This window comes from Enhydra lutris, unplaced genomic scaffold (genome assembly GCF_002288905.1).
Source record: "Enhydra lutris kenyoni isolate GAN:26980312 unplaced genomic scaffold, ASM228890v2 scaffoldscaffold21, whole genome shotgun sequence".
In the NCBI taxonomy this organism is placed as follows: domain Eukaryota; kingdom Metazoa; phylum Chordata; class Mammalia; order Carnivora; family Mustelidae; genus Enhydra; species Enhydra lutris.
In genome coordinates, this window is record NW_019154105.1 from 10,717,589 (window position 1) to 10,737,318 (window position 19,730).

General features: G+C 37.0%; 1 protein-coding gene across 1 annotated transcript in view; it reads right to left on the reverse strand.

Annotated features, from left to right (window-relative positions):
- The window catches only part of LOC111148909 (solute carrier family 4 member 4), a 348,265-nt gene that overhangs the window by 66,389 nt on the left and 262,146 nt on the right, over positions 1–19,730 (reverse strand). The window contains exons 14-15 of the mRNA XM_022505690.1: positions 15,079–15,350; positions 3,753–3,823 (exon numbers count right to left, since the gene is read on the reverse strand). Of these exons, the coding sequence (XP_022361398.1) occupies positions 3,753–3,823; positions 15,079–15,350 (343 nt within the window). The remainder of the gene's footprint in view (positions 1–3,752; positions 3,824–15,078; positions 15,351–19,730) is intronic.

The following is a 19,730-nucleotide window of genomic DNA, read 5'->3' on the forward strand; positions in this document are numbered from 1 at the left end:
GAAAGTTGAGAGAAATCCCCCCTTAGATACAGAGCCCCTACCAAATGTAAGAAAGTCACTTTGCTAAGATGGGAAGCAGGGCAGGAGAGTGGAGGAAAACCCCTCTGAGGCATTCAGGCACTCCTTTATAAGGCATCTGCCCTCTGAAGGCTGGGACAGAGTAGCTGGGCAAAGAAAGATCTCCCATGGCTCAGAAGCTGAGGCATAACATAAGACAAAGAGCATTCCCCATCGGATTTCCTGGGAGAATGACAATGTTCTATACATGCCCTGTTTTGGGTGATGATTACATGAGTCTATAAAATGTCAAAACTCATCACAATGACCATGTAAGAACTGTGTGTTTTAAAGTGCATCTCAAATTTAATAATTTTTTAAAAAAAGAATCTAATATGAAAAACAAAAGGCAACTAATCTATTTAATCACTTCCTTAGAAAAGCTTTGATGTTGTGAAATCTGGTCTCTCCCTCTGAGAGCTGCTAAGTTGAAGCCAGCAGATCCTAAGACTCACTGTATCCATATAGTGTGGAAAAGCTGTGGCTGGTCTCAAAGTTTTAGAAGGACCTTTCAAAGAATGCTGTTTGCAGGCTGAAAGGGTATGCCTACCTATAAGTCTACAGGAAAACTGACGAAGGTGAGAAGCATTAAAAACACAGTGAATCCAACAATGAATGGAAATAATGGAAAACCTGTCTTTTTTATCTTGAGGGATGGTTATTCTAGAGTTCCAGGCAGTCTAAATGCTCTAGTGCCTATTTTTCCTGAAAACACACTGCTACTATGAAGAAAAAAAGTTGTCTTCGTGTTAATGAAGCTGAAGAGAAAAAGCCTTCCTTCATCTGACAGGATGTTCTCAGAACCTTGTGAGACGGAGGCTTGCTGGTGCCCCAGGGCTGCATGTCACTTTTCCAGCACTTTCTTTCATAATCTAATTATGGCTGAATAAAAGAAAGAAATTAAATCCTTGATGACTCTGTGTCCCAGGAAAGACTGAGGGTAGCAGAGCTAGCATGGTCGAACACAGAGAGGGCCCAGTTGCCTGTCAGAACAGAGACATTTAATTTATTTTCTCCACAGACCTGACTTACGGTGGCAACATGGCCTAATGGAATGATAAAAATACCCAAACAGAATAATTATAGTATCTAACTTGCTTGAGAAATAAGTATGTGCCAGTCACCATGCTAAGTCCCAGACTTCTGCAGAGCCAGTGAGATAAAGTACTATTCTCATCGCCACTTCACAAATGGGAAACTGGGCAGCTACCAAAACCTGTTAAGTAGTGGATCCCTAAGTTTGAAACCGGGCATGAGAACTCAGTATCTGTAAGTCCTTCTACATGAAACACTACTCTGCTTCCCCAAATAATGGAAAGAGGCAGATTTTGGAGTCAGAAAGACCTGAGTTCAAATCATGATTTTACAGATACTGATGATACAGCTTTTGGAAGAACAGTTAACCTTTCTAAGCTTCAATTCCATTCATAGGACACAGGTAACATCACAAAATAGATGGACATAGGGGAAGAGAAGGAAAAATAAAATCAGATAAAAATTGAGAAGGAGACAAACCATAAGAGACTCTTAATTATGGAAAACAAACTGAGGGTTGCTGGAGGGGAGAGGGTGGGGGAATGGGGTAATTGGGTGATGGAGAGTAAGGAGAGTACATGATGGAATGAGCACTGGGTGTTATGTAAGACTGATGAATCACTAAATTCTACCCTTGAAACTGATAATATACTATATTTAACTAAACTGAATTTTTAAAAAAAATTTTAAATACAGGTAACATAATAACTCAAAAGTTATTCTTAGGATTTTAGACAATGTGAGGAGCCTGGCCCTTAGTAGGTGCTCAACAAATGGCAGTTATTACTGGTGATCATAAATCATATTACCACTTTAAAACTAGTTTCTGGATCACATATATACATAAATTGTGTGTGTGTGTTTATGTGTGTGTGTATCCAAGCAAAGCATACCTAAAGGCATTAATATGGATAGAAAAGGAGAAATGATGGACAGAATAGAAGTTGTTCTTCAGAATTACACACATACATATGCACACACACATTTTCCTACTTTCTTCTCTAGAGGTGCCAAGCATAGCAACTTAACATTTTAATTAAGGTGTGTGACTGATACACACGAGGGGACTATTGTCCTGGAGTACAGAACATGCGTAAGAACTGAAATTGTAAACATTTCCATCTGCAAACACTGAAGCATCACAGTGTGCTAGAAATATCACTGGTCTTAGAACCACTCGGGCTTCTGTTCAAATCTTTGTTTTAATAATTTACGGCTATGTGACTGAGAGCAAGAAAGGTTATTTACCTTCTAAAGCTTTAGTTTCTCTCATCTATAAAATGAACATAATTATACATGGCAGTTTGTGTTAATGATCATAATATGTGTAAAACACCTGGTCTCTAGTAGATGCCCTGTAAATGGTAGCTAAATTGTAACCATTATTGTTCCTTTATGTCTTCTAGCATAGTCATACTAGAAGTCAATCACAATTTCCATTTGTTTTCCATAAATTTTATACTGACATCTTATAACTATATACCAATTGCTAGAGTCACACCAGAATTTGCCCAAAGACAGGTCTTAAAAATTCATTGATTTTAAAGCTTTCCTTGATTAGTTACAAAAGGAATTAAGTTAGAAATAATCACTTTTTAAGTCAGTGGAAGTGTTTTATTGATTTTTAATTGCAAATTAACTTATGGTTTTAATTATATATATTTTAAATTTTTAACTAGACTTTAAGTTAAATTATTTCAAGTCTGGAAGGAACTATTTTCCTCTGTATTTTAATCAAGTTCTTTTAGGCACTTGGCTGGCTGGCTCAAAGACTGAAAAAAAAGAGGCACAGTTTGGAGAAAATCAGGGAGAACTTTAACAGTAAGGAAAGAAGTCAAGAGAGCCACAAAACATGAAAACAAGAGAGAAATAGGGTCAAGTGAGAGTTGTCCAGGAAAGATACAAAACATCATCTTTGAAAGGGTGTTGTGGGCACTCATTACATAATACCCGCAGAAGTGTTCTGGTCTCCTGAGAGATGGGCGCTCTCTCAATACAAGGTATTATGGTTTCTATCTTTATAACGGAGAGATTGATATTCTTTGGTAAGACTCCATATCCAGTGTAGAAGCAACACAATTAGAAGCCTGAAATAGCACTTCTCCCTTGTTCTCCAACACAAAAGTCTCCCTCCAGTGTGTGACCTTCCATGCAAAACAGCTCATTTTTAAAGCTTGGTTCCAGTCTTTTAAAGGTCCTTGGTTACAAGCCATGGGAAAGGATATCATGTGACAGAAGCACAGTCCTTTCTAAGTGACAGGGGAAATGTCCTTAGTGAGGAGAACACAACACCATTTGATAGTCAGAAGAATTCTTAATCGTACTAGAAACAGAGAGAGGATACCATGCTCTCACGTTGCGACTGCCCTCACTTTCCCCTGTGAAAATACCTCAAGGTGACAATGAATGGATATAGTAGTTAAATTCCTAAGAAGGTTTAAAAAGCATGTTGTAGGGGTAAATGTTCACTTGAGTTAAAACGGAAAAAAAAAAAAAAGCTGACTAAAGCAAGAAAAGTGTTTCTTTCTGTCCCTCCACAATCACTGATTTGTGAAGTTGTATTCAAGCTCAGATTGTGGAAAGGGCAGGAGACATCATGTTATGAATATTATAATTAGAGTATACAATATGCAAATGACTTGAAATATTAAGACACTTACCATGTCAGAAGAAGAAACAGTTGGCAAATCCTCTGGGGCCAATGTAGTGTCATTAGATATTGAGATATTAACTGTAAGAAAAAGACAATTTTTACCATAAAAACAAAATAAAAATGACCTTAATTTTGCAAACTAAGGAGGCATTAAAATGTCTTCAACAATAAAATAAAGCCCAATGAATTTTTCTTTATTGTAACTGTAGTTACCTCTCACCTAAATAAAAATTACCAAAGATATGGACACATCTCTTGTATTTTAATTTGATAAGAAACAATGACAAATATTTAAGAAAATGGTATTGCAATTTGTTTCAGGTTTCAAAAACAGAAAAAGGAAAACACTTCACCATTACTAAAAGGCACTCAATATATTTTGCCTAGTGAAATAAATGGATATTAGTAAGTGAGTAATTTGATCACTGGCTTCATGTAGTCAAATCTCACAAAGTGGCATTTCACTAATTAACTAATTTGGGATTTTTGGAACTTTGGATTGCATATGAGAAAGTGTATCTTTGCAAAATGTGGTAAAACAAAAAATCTTTCAAATACATAATAAATCATATAAATATAATGGGAATAAATATTTATCTAATTTTTAAAAAATTATTTTCATATAATTTGGCATGATTTATAGATTTATTAAGAGTTTACTTTTGGAGGAATCTAATTTATTAAACCAACTCTCCTCTTGGAAATATTTCATTTTTTAAAATCTATGAGTCTAAAATTAAAACAGTATTTAAAAGGAATTCCATAATTAAAACGTGATTTATCAGATAAAGCTTTTTCCTACTACATGAAGTTTTATATGTTATAAAATAATCTGTTACTCAGAGTATAGCTGCAATTTGTGGAGATACTGTAAAATGACACTTAAGTTTTTGTCTCTGAGTGTCATATTTAACATCCAATTTGCTAATTGTTATTTGGTCCCCTTCTGTCTGCCCCCTCCAGCCTCCAAGCCCCCGACTATCCTTTTAGCTTGCCATGTTTTAGGTCCTACCTACATAAGCTCTTAAGAAGAAACAAATAGATTTATTTGACTGTTGAAATTTAGAATATAAGATCCATGAGGAAAGAACAGAAAGGGCGAGTCTTGTTCACGCTTTTCCCCAGAATCTGCCCAGTCTGGCATGTAACCAACAGGAACTCAAAAATATTTATTATTTAACCTTGAAAAAAGGAAAATTCTGCCATTTGCAAAAATATGGATGAGGGCATTACGTTAACTGAAATAAGCCAGACAAAGACAAGTACCATATGGTGTCACTTATAGGTAGAATCTAGAAAATATAATAAAATAAAAAATAAGTACAACTCATAGAAATAGAGTAAAATGGTGGTTGCCAGGGAGTTGGGGGGGGTGGATAGGAAAAAGTTAGTAAAAGGGTACAAAATTTCAGTTATAAGAGGACAAGATCTGAGGATCTAATGTATAACATGGTAACTACAGCTGTTGATACTGTATTACAGTACTGAAATTTGCTGAGCGTAGGCCTTAAGTGTTCATAAAATAAAATAGCATAAAATAAAATAGAATAAAATGTGTGGTGATGGATATATTAATTAAGTTGGTGGCAATCCTTTCCTAATGTATACATATATGAAATCATCATTTTGTACACTTTAAATACATAACAATTTTGTCAATTTTACTTCAATGAAGTTGAAAAAATACTTGTTTACTGTCAATAAATAAGGCTAGAATAGGGGCCAACCATTTAATGACTTGAAACAAAGGAGAGCAGATAAAGACAAAAGAAGTGAGAAAAGGAAAACAAATAAAAGGGAGAAAATATTTAGTTGAGCCCTAGTTTTTCTCAATTTTGGAATCCATTCTGATCTCTGAAGGTTCTGGAATTGTTAAACTCTTCATCTAAAGCTCACTGCTGCTAGGGCATCCCTACTTCCTCAGTAAAACAGACACATGTGCAAACTATTTTCTTTTTTTTTTTTAATTTTATTTTTTATAAACATATAATATATTGTTATCCCCAGGGGTACAGGTCTGTGAATTGCCAGGTTTACACACTTCACAGCACTCGCAAACTATTTTCTTATTCCATTTCATTGCAGGTCATGGAAAGAATCAAAATAGGCTAAAGGATGCTTGACCCAAACAATAAAGCCAAACGTGAATCCATTCCCAGAAGTTAGAAGATGTTAGTAGCTTTTCATGAACAAAACCTAGATTTTTATTATGATTTTGTTTAAAAAAGCCTAAAGTACATTTCATTATTCCATTTGCTCACTTAAAAGCACCTGAAAGCATGTAACAGATATATTTTTATGCCCACTTTATGTTCGCTAGACTCCGAAGCAAGATGTGCCAGGTTTCTTGCCCAGGATTGCAGAGTCAACCAGAAATAGAATCGGTACCAAAATCTCGTTTGGCATTTTTTCTTTTCCTACCCAGCATTTGATTTTTACAGCCACAGAATTCAAGGTGGGATAATACTCTCCAATGTTAGGGGACGTGAATCTCAACTTAGAGCTGAAATGTCTTCTGGTCTGAGCTTTTGAAAGAAAACAGCGTATATGAAATCACAGGCACTATTTAGATGGGGTCTGGGAAGCTGTTCTTCCTGAGCAAGATTCAAGATTCTTTAATGCAATTTTATGAGCTTCCTATCATAAGAGAGTGAAGGTCTTTTTGCAACATACTTCTCTGCATAGAAACAAGGAGTAGGAGTGAGAAAGATATCCAAGCCTCCTTTTTTGTGAAATGAATGACAGATAATAAAGCCACAAGTGAACTAAAATAGGATTCCAATCTGAACTTTCAGTAACTACTTTCAAGTTCTAGATACACATCAATTCTGCTCATCTAAATTCCTTTTATCTTTCCAGTTTTCCTCTGAGACAAGCTATTAAAGCATACTGGCTCTAAAAATCCTGAAGACTGTATCAAAAGGACCATAAAAAGTATATGCCTTTCCTACTTACTTTAGTATGTAGCTGCTTCAAGAGAACTTCAAAGTAAATATATAAACAAGCCCTTCCATAAATCTATATTGGCAGAATATAGTAGAGTCCATAAGTAAGATTAAAAGTAAATTTCTTTAAGCTCACCTAAGAGGAAATGATCAATTCCAATTGGGAGTTTGGTCTATGAGAGCCATTGGTCACCATTTGGATCCATGTATTTTGGCAACCAAGTGCAGAATGATCTACGTGTATAGAATTTGTAATACCCTTAATTAGGATTCTGAAAAGGTCAAATAGAAAAGCATAAACACACTGCACTCTGTCTTCACTGTTTGCTCAGCACCATGGCTTATGAAGCAAAGAAGGTCTTTGCCGTAGGAATCTGGCTAATGTAGAATTAGCCAATAGTCCCTGGGATAGTCTGTGTCCCACGCTTGGTTTCAAGGAGTTTTCACAGGTTGCTCATTTTATGTTCCTTCGATTTTCACTTCTTGATCTTCCTTCCTATGTATCAAATTCTAGCTGATCTTCTGGAACAGGGGATTGAACACTATTGTAATGGACATTTAAAAATGTGCCTGGGAGTGTTCCTGTCTTAAGCTAGCTTTTTTTTTATTCCTTCTATGTTTAATGAGAGATCTACAGAAAGAACAGGTTACAGGAGCTATGAGCAGGAAAAAAAGATGACATCCATATGTCACTGTAAGTACACCTCCTGCACAGGGACTACCAATGGCACCTTTAAGGTTGTCCTTCTTTATCCTCTAGCACCTGGTACCAGAAACTACCCTAGGACTCCTCTGCTTTACACATTAGCAGGAACTGTAACATCAGGAATATATACAAAATTTCCAAGGTCAACTAGGAACAACAACAAATGGCCATAGAGGCCAATCTGTCTGCTTTGACGTACCACCGCATCACAAGTTAAAGAAAGGACTGCTAAGAAAACTGGGCTGGAAATCTGTCTGTCTCCAGCACCTTCTGGGGCACAGCGCCACCTCACTGCAATTGACCATGGGTCTTTCACTTGTGAAATTGGATTTATAACAATCTGCCTCATAAGGTTACTGCGCAGGATGAAATAAGACAATGTAGGCAAAATTGTTAGCGGGTTCTCCAGGAGCAAGTGGACCTAAAATAGATGCTAGCCAGGGTTACTGCTAGCTTTATGACCTGGAGGAAGCAAAACATCACCCCTGGAAGAAAGGCTGCTACCTCACAAGCTTTATGTGATGATTAAATACATATATATTACAATATTACAATATAATGTATTGAAACAGAGTTTATTAAAATCCCTTAGTAAAATGTCTGGCACTTGGATGGTGCTTAATAAATCTTAGTCAAATCTCAATCTATACCCTCAGCATAGCTTCTTAGGGTTACAATAATGCAGAATTGGTTTACCTGCTCTGAATGACAAAAAAATTTAAGAGTATTCTCCATGATAATGAAACTTTAATGTTTTATTCCATTCTACTTGAGCAAATTTGAGGAAACAGAGTAACTGGAAAATAGATACAGAATAAAACTGAAGAAGCTTCTTGCCTGCGGGGTCACATCAGACTTATTTAAGGGTCCTGGATAATTTCAGCACATGAGCACCTCTTAATAAAATCAAATATTTATGCTTTAAATGTCGAGATCAATAAAAGGCCAAAGTGGCTTTTGGAGGGATGACAAGGTGAATGAAGAAAACTGTGGGAGAAACAGCTCTTAGGGAAATTACCTGCCACTATCTCAGCCTTGAGCCTTAAAACAAATAAAATTACGAGAAAATTTTTCTTCACTTTCTCTTGTTATTATCCCTTTCATTTTCCTAAGTATTTTTACCAAGCCTCATGCTTGAGGTTTTCACTGTACCTAGATAAGTTCAAGTTAGGACACTCTCCAACCAGGGACACTTTTCCACGTGTTCACTTATGATACTGCCTTGGAAGTCAAAGAGCTCAGCTACTGTCAGATATTAAGGGGGACGTATTTAGCCACTGTTTTCACAAAACAAACAAACAAACAAACAAAAAATACACACACACACTTCTCTTCCATACCCATTCATCGTTACATTTCAGATGTGTATAGACATTACTACGGCGTATATTTTCCAAATCTGCGTTTCTATACAGACCCACAGCTAGAGAATTAATACAAGTCTGGTGATTACCCAAATTCATTGTTTCTGATTCCTGCAAGTGTTATACAGAAACTGCTAAAATATTAGGCTAGGAGAGAAAAAGGAAACTAAAATGATGGGTGTTTCAAATTTCTATGGTTTTCTCAAAAGGCCATATAGCCAGAATGAGAAAACTGTCAGCTGTGCTGGTAAAGTCTCCTTGCGAAAGCAAAGCCCGAGTGGTACTATACCAGAAGGCTTGGTACCTCCTGCCTAACCATTACTTTGTGATTTAAACCTACTTTATAATCCAAAGAGGGAATGATACATAATAAAAATAAAATTTCATAGAATATGATGCAGGTCATGGAAGATAAATTGGGATTATCTTTTGTTTCCTAATTTTATCTTTTATTTCCTAATTTTCTTTTAATGGACTTTCTAATTATGAAACGCATATTGACTATAATATGGGACCACAGGAGACACAATCCAGCAGTTCTTTTTAATGGCTGTAACATATTGGTGCATAGCATTTATTAAGATAATAGAAAAATTATATAGAAAGAAATGGTAATGAAATTCTACGCTAGTTACAACCATTTTAGAGCATCTGGAAGCCTCCTCATGCTGGGAATAAAACAAAGGCACAGACATGGAAGCCATGACTACTTCCAATCTCTTGACTTGGTCTTACAGTTTTACATCAGGGGAAAAGCCATCTTTTACTTAGCGATACTATAGACAACAATGTTTCAGTGCCTGCAAAAGGATTTATTCCTCTTAATCATTCATCCATTATTAAGCATGTTCTCTCTGGAATAGTCAACAATGAATCAATAAAATATATCCCTTCTGTTAAAAGTATAGTATCTATTCTCTTGGGGCGATTTTCTTGCTTTTCCAATTTATTTACCATTTTTAGCAAGGCTTCTTTCCCCTCCAGATATAAAACCACATTTGGTTAGAAAGTTTATTTTGACCCTTTCTAAAATATTAATATGCCCTTGAGAGTACAGTCACTGCAACCTTGACACATTAGGCAAATGAAAACAGGTACCAAAGTAGAAATGGATTTCTGAAAATGTAGGTCAAATGAAAATCTGAGCTTGTTCATTCAAAAAGTAACACAATTTTAAAGACAACACATTTTATAAAAATCTGTGTGTCTGTGTGGTATGTTTGTGGTGTGTGTGTGGGTATGTATGTGTGTGGTGTATAGGTCTGCGTGTGTGCAGTGCAATTTATAGGTCTGTGTGTGGTGTGATGTGTGTGGTATGGTATGTAAATGTGTGTGGTGTGGTGTGGTGTGTGCATGTGTATGTCTGGTGTATAGGTGTGTGTAGTACGGTATAGAGTTACGCATGTGCATGTGTGTATGGTATATAGGTATGTGCGTGTATAGGTGCATGCAGTGTGTATGGTGTGTGCTTGTGGCGCAGGATGGTGTACAGATGTGTGTGACGTGGTATGTGGTGTATAGGTGTGTGTATATTATGAGGTATAGGTATGTGTGTGGTGTACAGGTATGTGTGGCACGGTGTGTGTATACAGTATGGTGTATAGGTGTGTGTGTGTGTGTAGGTGAGTGTGGTGCACACATACAGTGTAGTGTATAGATAGGTAAGGACATGTGTGCTGGGTGCATGTGTGTAGGATACATGTGTAGTGTACCTCATCCCAAGCACAATTCTTAAAAAGGAATGAAATGGACCCACGATAAATTTTTGCTGAGAGCAGAAGGGGAAGGATGAAAGGGCAGGAGGAGGAGAGGGGAAAAGGAAAGAGGAGAGCTCATGACTTCTTCCCTATTTACAAAATTCTATCATTTATGTTTTTGAGTGAATTAGACCAATTCCCCTTAAGAGAACTGAACATTTCACCAATAGGACTTTATGGCCTTCTGTGTGACTGCATACAGTGTCCAACCCTTGTGCATGCTTGGGATCCAGTGGAGTAATCTTAAGTGATCTAATTACAACGTACTGAACTCCTTAACACTTTTTTCTTTAAATATGGCTCCAATGTTTCATATTTATCTACAATAGCACATTAGTTGTTAATTTGAGGGGAGCTGGCTTCTAAGAAAAACCTAGTTAGTATCTTCCTCTAGGAAAATTGGAGGGAAAAATTATATTTTGAACACCTTTAAAAGAATACAACTAAAAGATAAAACTGGCAGGGGCCTCTTTTGTGAAACAATGAGAAATGAGAAAAAGAACAAATTTTTACTTGGTGTCTATGAGGTGTCAAACAATGTGCGTATACTCTTTCATTCAATCCATCTAGCAGTAACTTCTAAGAGTAGGTACAACCACTAACCCAGCTCACAGGTTATAAAACAAGAAATCAGTTAATTAGCCTAGCCCAGGGTCACGCTGCTAATTAGAGCTGAATACACACTCACTTTCCTTTATTCCAAAGCACATACTGTTTACACTTTATCACACTAACAGTTTCCCAAACCAGGATGTTGGGGATGAACTGTAAAACTGTGAACTGTCCTCATTTGGATACTTTTTAGTTTTTACTATTGGCTTCTGAAACAGATCATCTTCCTCATATGCCTCTGCTATGTAAGCACCGGGCTCAGTGGTGGAGATATGGCCTCTATTACCTCAATTAACAGCCACTCTATTTCTAAGAAAAGGAAATTTTAGCTCAAAAACCATGCATCCACCCTGACCGATATGCCAAATCTCACGGCTAATTTTCCTTTTAGCACTTGCAACTGAGCTTTCTCAGTTCTCAGTAAATGAGAACCTAAGGAAGTAGATGATTTTGGCCGCTGAGCAACAGATGGGGCAAAATGAAAGGGGAAAAAGATGCAGGAAGAAACTGAAACTCGGGAAGTGATGAAGATTTGCGGAAGCAAGTGACAACAAGAAAGACAAGGAAGGAAAAGAGGAGGGAGAGTGGTCGCCACAAAGCACAACGAATTCATAATATTATTGTGGCCATGAACAGAGTTTTCTTAGTGATTAAGTGACCCCTACTTTCCTCCCTCTAAAATCACTTCTCAGTTTGCAGGCTCATGACTCCATCTGTGTAGTTGCTGGTTCACTGTTACACACTGTCCCAGTGCTGGAAAACAAGTCATCCGCCAGTTCAAATATTATTGACTCATCGACTGAATTCTTTTACTAGGAGTGCATGTTGCGATGAAAGGCTGGGCTCTTGTTGTTTTAAGAAAACTTACTCGAGCTGTACATGCAACCGTATTATTCTCTAACTATCATTTTTCAGTTTGTTATCGTGAAGGTATAAAATTTATGGTGGTATATAGTTTTCTATCAATAAGTATTAAGGTTATGAGGGAAACGCAGTCACTCATACAGGGGGGTTTTGAGAACTGTTGTGAAAATGCAGACATCCACTTGCCTCCTCTCAAACCAAAAACAGGCTTTATTTCCGTAGATTAAATTAATCTCTCACACTCATGAGCATATCCTTCAGGAGTTCCTTTCATCTGGACAACTCTAAAAATATGGGCTGCAATCAAGGGTCTGGTTGCAGAATAAGCCAACTGCCCAGCAATATTCGCTTAGAAGGGAGGACGATGAAGCGGGCTTTGTTGGTTCCGTCATTCATACTTACTCACCATAAGTTTTAATAAATTATACCAGCAGTAACAATGGCAGTTAACACTTAGTAACTTATTACATATCAGAAACTGTCCTGAGTACTTTGAAATACCTCATGTTTTCCTATTCGATACAATAATTCTGTAAGGTAAGTACTGTTAATAACTCCGTTTTATGGATGAGGAAGGTGAGGCAGAGCTTCCGTGGGAAAAGGAACTTGCCCAAAGTCACACACAGGGTTTTATTAGCTAAGCTGGGACTCGAATACGAGATTTTCTGACTTCAAAGCCCAGCTACACTACTTTACTGGCACCACTCGGAGGTAGCAGAATTGTCAGAGTCCTTCCAAGACAACTCCTAGCTCTTTAGGACAGACTTTCCATCCGAGCTAAAGAAAACAGGTCAAAGGAAAAGTCATCTATCTCCACTTCAACTAGTACTTCACTACGCGTGTTTCAAGCCTCAAAATGAGTTTTCAAGAAAACACGATCCTTCTTGGAAGGAAAATTACATGTGAAATCTTTATATGTTTTTCACAGTTAAAACACATTCAAATATGTCTTCCTCGGCTTTATATTACCCTCTCTGTCCACATCCAATCGAAACAACGAGGACCAGTTTCCATTAGCCTCAGGTAGGTAGATCTTTTTTGTGGCAGAGCTGACAAAGCCCTCATCTGGCTTTATGACTACCTCACACCTCAAAACAATTGAGAAAGTATTTTTTTCCTTTAGAAAAATTTGTTGTATAACTCCTCAGACTTGCCTATGAAGTCAGATTCCTGACTTTTCCATAAATAAGTATTTACATACAGACAAACACATAAAGATAGACAGAAATAATGAAGAGGAATGTTCAAAATCCCACAGTTCAATATGACTATGAGTCAATATTTTGGAATATGCAGAGTCTGGACTTCTGCTGAAAGTCAACAATGGAGGGTAACCCCCTCTTTCTTTTAGGACCTGTTCTACGTGGTCATGTAATGCTTACGTCTGTGTTTCATGCATATTCCACTGATCCTAATGATAGTATCTATCACGCATTGAGTACTTACTCTTTTCAAAGCAGATTTTATGTTATGAAATATTCATAATCAGTATACATTTTAATAACAATAAACTTTTGGACCTATATGTCATTCATGTTCCCTGAATCTTTAAATTTCCACCTTGTACAAGTCTCTGCTTTGTTTTTAAGCATGCCCTTTATTTTAATGTGTGTTGACTGTCCTTAAATAAGACCAAAGAACCCATGAGTGCAAAGCCCAACAATGTCTTATCTTTCCATCAGGGTTACTGACTGACCCAGTTTTAGGGAGATACTGTTCTCTTGTCTCTCACCCTTCAAGACACATACAGGTCTTCTAAGATTTCTCTGCCCAAGTGTCAGAGAAGAACACAGATACAACACCAAAATATCTGAGAGCAATCTGACACAGCCAAGCCATAAGCATTAAAATGCTTCGTAGTATCTCATTTAGTTTTTAAATTCATAATCATTTTGTTTGCATTCTAGTCTATAATATATCCACGTTTGCTTCACTGTAAACATTAAGAGGTTCTTCCTCAGAATCTCTAAGTAAAAGTGCACAGGGCATGAATATGCCCTACATCTGCGCTCAGGTTCACAAAGCCCTCAGCACGCCATTGTACTCCTGGTGCTACAAGACCTCAGTTCGGAAGCATGGAGTGTATGTCAATTTTTATTTTAAGGGACAATGACCTGCAGCTAATTGCATGACCTGGGATAAATAACTCTATTTCCATTTAATTGTCTGACACAAATGTCTACCCCTCATTCTCCCAGAGCAAATATAAAACGACTTTTCCTGAAGTGAATCATTTCTCCCAAATGCCTTCTATATTATAAACTGATGACAAATTACTCAAAAAAATTTTTTTTCAGAGGGCAAATTGAGCACTTTTTTGGGAAAAAATCCTGATGCTGACTCAGGGTTGGCAAGATAGATATTAAAGTGCTAAGATGTGTAGAATCATATTCCTCACCCAGAACTTACTTTTTACTTTTATGTCTTTCCTAACTCTAGAATATAAATCTTCTGGGCCAGCATAACATTCCTTCTTTTGTTTCTCTCATTTCTTCTTTCTCCTTTCTTATTTACATTGTCTGGCACAGATGAACTATAAGGCTCTACTTTGCCACTAGGTGACTCCAGTCTGAATTTCTTTTTTAATTTCATGCTTCAAATTATATAAAGTGAATGAGGATCTTGTTTCTTCTGTAAGCTTCAAATAATTTAGAGTTTACTTTAGGAAGAGATTTCTACAGTAATAAGGAAACAGCGAAATATGGGATAGAAGTTCAGAGGACTCGGTTGGTCTGGACCTTAGATCTGATAATATTTGTACTTGGTTCCCTCAACTTTCAGATAAGATTAAGAATAATATACACTGTATGGTGACTAACATAATAAAAAAATGTGCATTAGACTTCTTTGCAAATACTGCAGTTTGAGCTAATTTCAAAGTACTGGGCTAATTACATTCAGATTCCAAAGCTCCTGATTTCACCTTCCGATTGAATCATGGGGCTAAGGCACCTTGGGTAATGAGACTTCAAATTCAGCAGGATGGTTTCTCAGAGAAAACACCATGTTGAAAGCTGGCACGCATGGAGCCCACACCTTCCTCCCAACACAGGGAAAGCACAAACACCGAGCATGATGTCCTTACCTGGGTCAGGAGGCATACAGGCACAGGAAAACTGGGTATTGTAGCCCACTTTGAAGTTGGAGTTGATGGGGTAGTAGTCCGCTAGCTTGATCATCTTCTTGAAAGCATCGTAGATAAAAATGAAGCTAATCAGAGAAGAGAAGCCCTCTTCGGTGAAGCGAGTGAAGTACTGAACCAAGAAGCTGGCATCTGTGGCTACCAAAATGAGACACAAGAAGGCTGACCACAGGCCAATCCAAAGGCGAAACTCCAGGTAGTCAAAATTATGGTCCCTGGAAAGAAAGAAAGAAAGAAAGAAAGAAAGAAAGAAAGAAAGGTAATCAGACTGCTCCTCCCTGGAACACAAAGAATAATATAAAACTACCCAATAACTGCAGAATGATTGCTAAAAACACAAGATCACTTGTAGCCACTAGATATGAAGCTCAGTCTTGATTTCATCCAGAAAATAGTAAGCTTAAAGAGGTGGTCTAGTGATATCATCCTGCTACCATAAAGAAATAATCCCAGAAGTTTAAGAATGGCATATCAAAAGCAGTCCCAGCATTTATATGTAAATAACAACTTTCTCATTCAAAAACTCTGGTCCCTGCCTTTATGGAGTTAATAAAAGAAACAATTTGAAAGCGTCACGTTGGTAGCCAGTACACACTCAATAAATGTTTGTGAGCTTAACCAGTTAATGAAGACACTAAGCTAAATAAGGTCTCTGTCCCCACATCATTGCAATCATTGAGGGAGACAAAATGATGAACGTAATCACACCATAAAATAGTACATGATATCTAAAGGTTCCACAGAGTACCCCAGAGGAACAACTAATTCTGGCTGGAGGAGGACTAATGGAGATGCAGAAAAATCTCAAGGAATTTAAGGATAAATAGGATAAATGCACTGTAGTCAGATCAAGAAAGGCTGTCTTGCTGTGTTATAGCCAGATCCACTGCTTCTCATGAACTTTGCCCACAGACATGATGTCCTCCTGCTAAAGTTGTGTGTAAAGCATCTTGCGACCACCTTGTTTTTCATCTGTTCCTCTCCCACAGCAGTCTTAGAATAGGCTGCATCCATCAGAGGATGCCTTTTTTTTTTTTGAAGGCCTTTCCGTTTCTTATAAGTAAATTAGTTCACATCTAGGAAAAGATGGGTCAAGTGTTGACATTCTACCATTTCATATTGATTCTTCTAAAATTATCTGAAGATTACTTTATAGTATTTCTTTCTCATTATTCGCAATGAAAAAGCAAATAGTAGCAGTCATATTTCTTCTACGAGAAAAATAAATAAATCAAGGAGCATGCATGCTTGAAGCTTGACAGACTTGCTTTTAAACAATGAGTTTCTGATGGTGACATTTTTTAATACTTTCCTAAAGGCATGGTATCGATGCCTTCACCACCACCAACCCAGGCTGGGCCACCAAGAAGTTGTTGCTTGATTAAAGTCCTTACTGATATCCATGTTTGCCCTGCCCCAAGCCATTTTCCACATCACAGCCAAAATGATCTTTATAAATCTAAGTCAGATCCCCCCACCTCCATTTAAAACCTTTTGGTGGCTTCACACTGCTCTTAAAATAAAATGTGGATTCTCTAAACTAACACAATGTTTGGCATACAGGTTTCCAGTGAGAACTTGCTGGATGGAATTAAGGCATAACTATGGTTTAGGACTTGAGACAGTTACTGACATGACCTATAAGTATAAGCTATTACAGGGAACCAGGAGATCCTGAGTGAAAATTTTATAGAATATTAGAATTAAAAGGTCCTTAGATACTGAAATGGTTAATTTTATGTGTCAAGTTGACTGGATCATACAGTACCCAGATACTTGGTCAAACATTATTCTTGGTGTCTCTGTAAGGGTGGTTTTGATGAAATTAACATTTAACTTGGTAGACTTTGAGTAAAGCAGATAGCTTTTCATATGTGGATGAAACTCATCCAATTGAGTTCTTCAACCAAATACAGAAAACTACCTGCCAACCTCACGCAAGAAATTTTCTCCAGCAGATAGCCTTTGGGCTTTCTCCGGAACATGCCTCTTTCTGGTTCTATAGCAGACACCCTTTGAACTTGAACTGGAACATCAACTCTCCTGGGTCTCCAGCCTCCTGGCCCACCCTGCAGATTTTGGACCTGCTGGTCTCTATGATTGTGTGAGCCAATTCCATAACAATAAATCTCATTATCATATTGGTACTGTTTCTCTGGAGAATATTAATACAGATGCCAATTAGTCAAATACGTCTCGTTTTATAGATGAGGACACCACTAAGGCCAATGGAAGTTAAGCCATTTATCCAATGTCAAGGTTTTAATGGCAGAGCTGAGCCAGAAACCAAATTTCTGCCTTCCTGGATGACTCCTTTAAAAAATTACACCATCATTCCCTTACCTGGTGCGTATTTACAGTGGGCCTTAAGATCACTGCCCTTTGTAACCCTCTTTTCACCAAATCACATAAACTGGAAATACTACAAAGCAGCAGACTATTAACACTTGGGTAGAGAGTTATCTCCTACAGGTTTCCTGGAATCTCTCTGAAGACATCTTTTGCATTCCCTTTCCATCTGGAACCCCACTGCTTAATCCTATGCATGTCTTTGTGAGATAAGTAGACTACAGAAAAGCTAAATTCTAGGAATTTGAGGTAATTTACATTATCATACAATGAATCAAGTCTCAGTCAGAGCTAAGAAACAGTTTCATCACTTCTGAGCCAACAAACTTTTTTCATAAAATAAAAATTTTGAACAATTACCTAGTTTTGCTTCCCTAACAAGATGACAGGATAATCTTAATTTATTTTAAGAATGCTAATGGTTGTTTAGAGAATCTATGTTTACAGGACAGGATGAGAAACAAATCCAATAACTAGCTAATGGTTAGGAACACTCGGTTTGAGTACAAAGGAAAAAAATGCATGTATACACTTAAATCTTAGGATCTAAACGATATACCAAAATAGGGGCTCTACAATACTTAAATACTCCCAGAGTAGCTCCATAAGAATAACCCAAATAAAATCACTAAAACCCATGGAACTTCATTATAAAAGTGATGCGTTTACAGCAGCAAGAAGGAAGAGGAGTAAGACATGAGAAACTTTTTAGAACAAGTTGATCAACAGGAATGACTACACTAAAATGGCAATAGTACATCCAATAAGCTTATCAGTCCCTTTAGTGCCAAGTTTAAGTAGCAATTAAGTTATAAAAAGTAACAGGAAATGACAGTACAGACAAAAGGAACTATTGTGACTAAACGGGCTTACATCCTCTGATACCACTTGAGTTATAGTTTCTAAGGAGCATAAAACCAAGGTACAAATTGAAGAACTCATCTGAAACATGCTACAGAAATTAATGTTTAGTCTCTGACAGATATAAACTCCCTAAACTACATGAATAAATCCAGTAATATAATAGAAGAAAATAATCATTTGAAGTCCTCTAAGTAAAATGTTCAAAGACTAGAAGGGAAAAATTATTGAATGACCAAATGACAATTACACAAGTTAAACTCCAACTTTAATTATGAGGCTTGTACATAGCTTAGAACACAGGGTAAAACTTCTTGCAGATTCCTCACTCAAGAAAAAGAAAAGGTATCTAATTTTCCATTACTGGTGTATAAGGTGTAAAAACAGTGCAAAAGAGGCTCCAGAATTAGGAAAACAAAACTACAACTGGCATTTGGAAAGCTTGTAAGCTCGTGCCTTCGTTTTGCTACTAATTTTAAAAGGTGAAAGCACATCTCTCATATTCCTTTATGGTTCTCCGGTTTACAGGGCAAACATTAAAACCTGTATCCCATGTCAGGAGGAAACCAGTGAATCAGGTGGAATTTGCATTCGAGTCCACTGAAGCTACAAAACAAGGATTTACCCACTTCTCAAAAAATGGTAAAATATGTCGGGAAAAATCTGGGTAAGACAGACCGAACCAGTTTCTTTACCGAAGGACTTCTCAGATCCTTTAGTAAGCTAAAGTGTAAGGTGAATTACTGAGAGGGAGATAAAATATACAGCATTTTCTGTATAAAATCTGTAAATCCAGAAAATGGAGTTATTGGGATTACAGAAGCTTTTTGTCCAAGGAACACCTACAATGGGATTAGAAATTGAGGAAATACAGTTTGAGAAATAGTGATCTACACAAAAATAATCTGTATCTAGACACAATATTAGCCCTGTTGTTGTAATATTGAGGCAAATGATACAGCATTGTGAATAAAATAATAAGGTTTGCCAAATAAGCACCACATGCTACTCAGTGATGAATTTAAAGCACAGTTTCTTGAATGTTTCTTGTTGCTTTACAACTGTTTTCAAATAAATCACTTGGAACTATGTTTACATTACCAATTATGATGAAACAGAAGGGAAAGTGAGAAAGGAACTTGCTTAGTGAAAGGAAATAATCTCTATCCTACAATTATCTAAAGTAAACTGGGATACAAACATTTTCTGTGTATTAAGGCTCTGATCACATTGCATCCAATAAATCTTTCTGCAAAGGTTGCACATGTTTGTTCCTGTTTATAGAACATGCTTGTTTCATCTTCCCACAAAAGCTTTCTTGTCTCACACAATGTTTTCTCAAACATATAAAAACGGTTTGACTTTCTATAAACTGACACGAACAG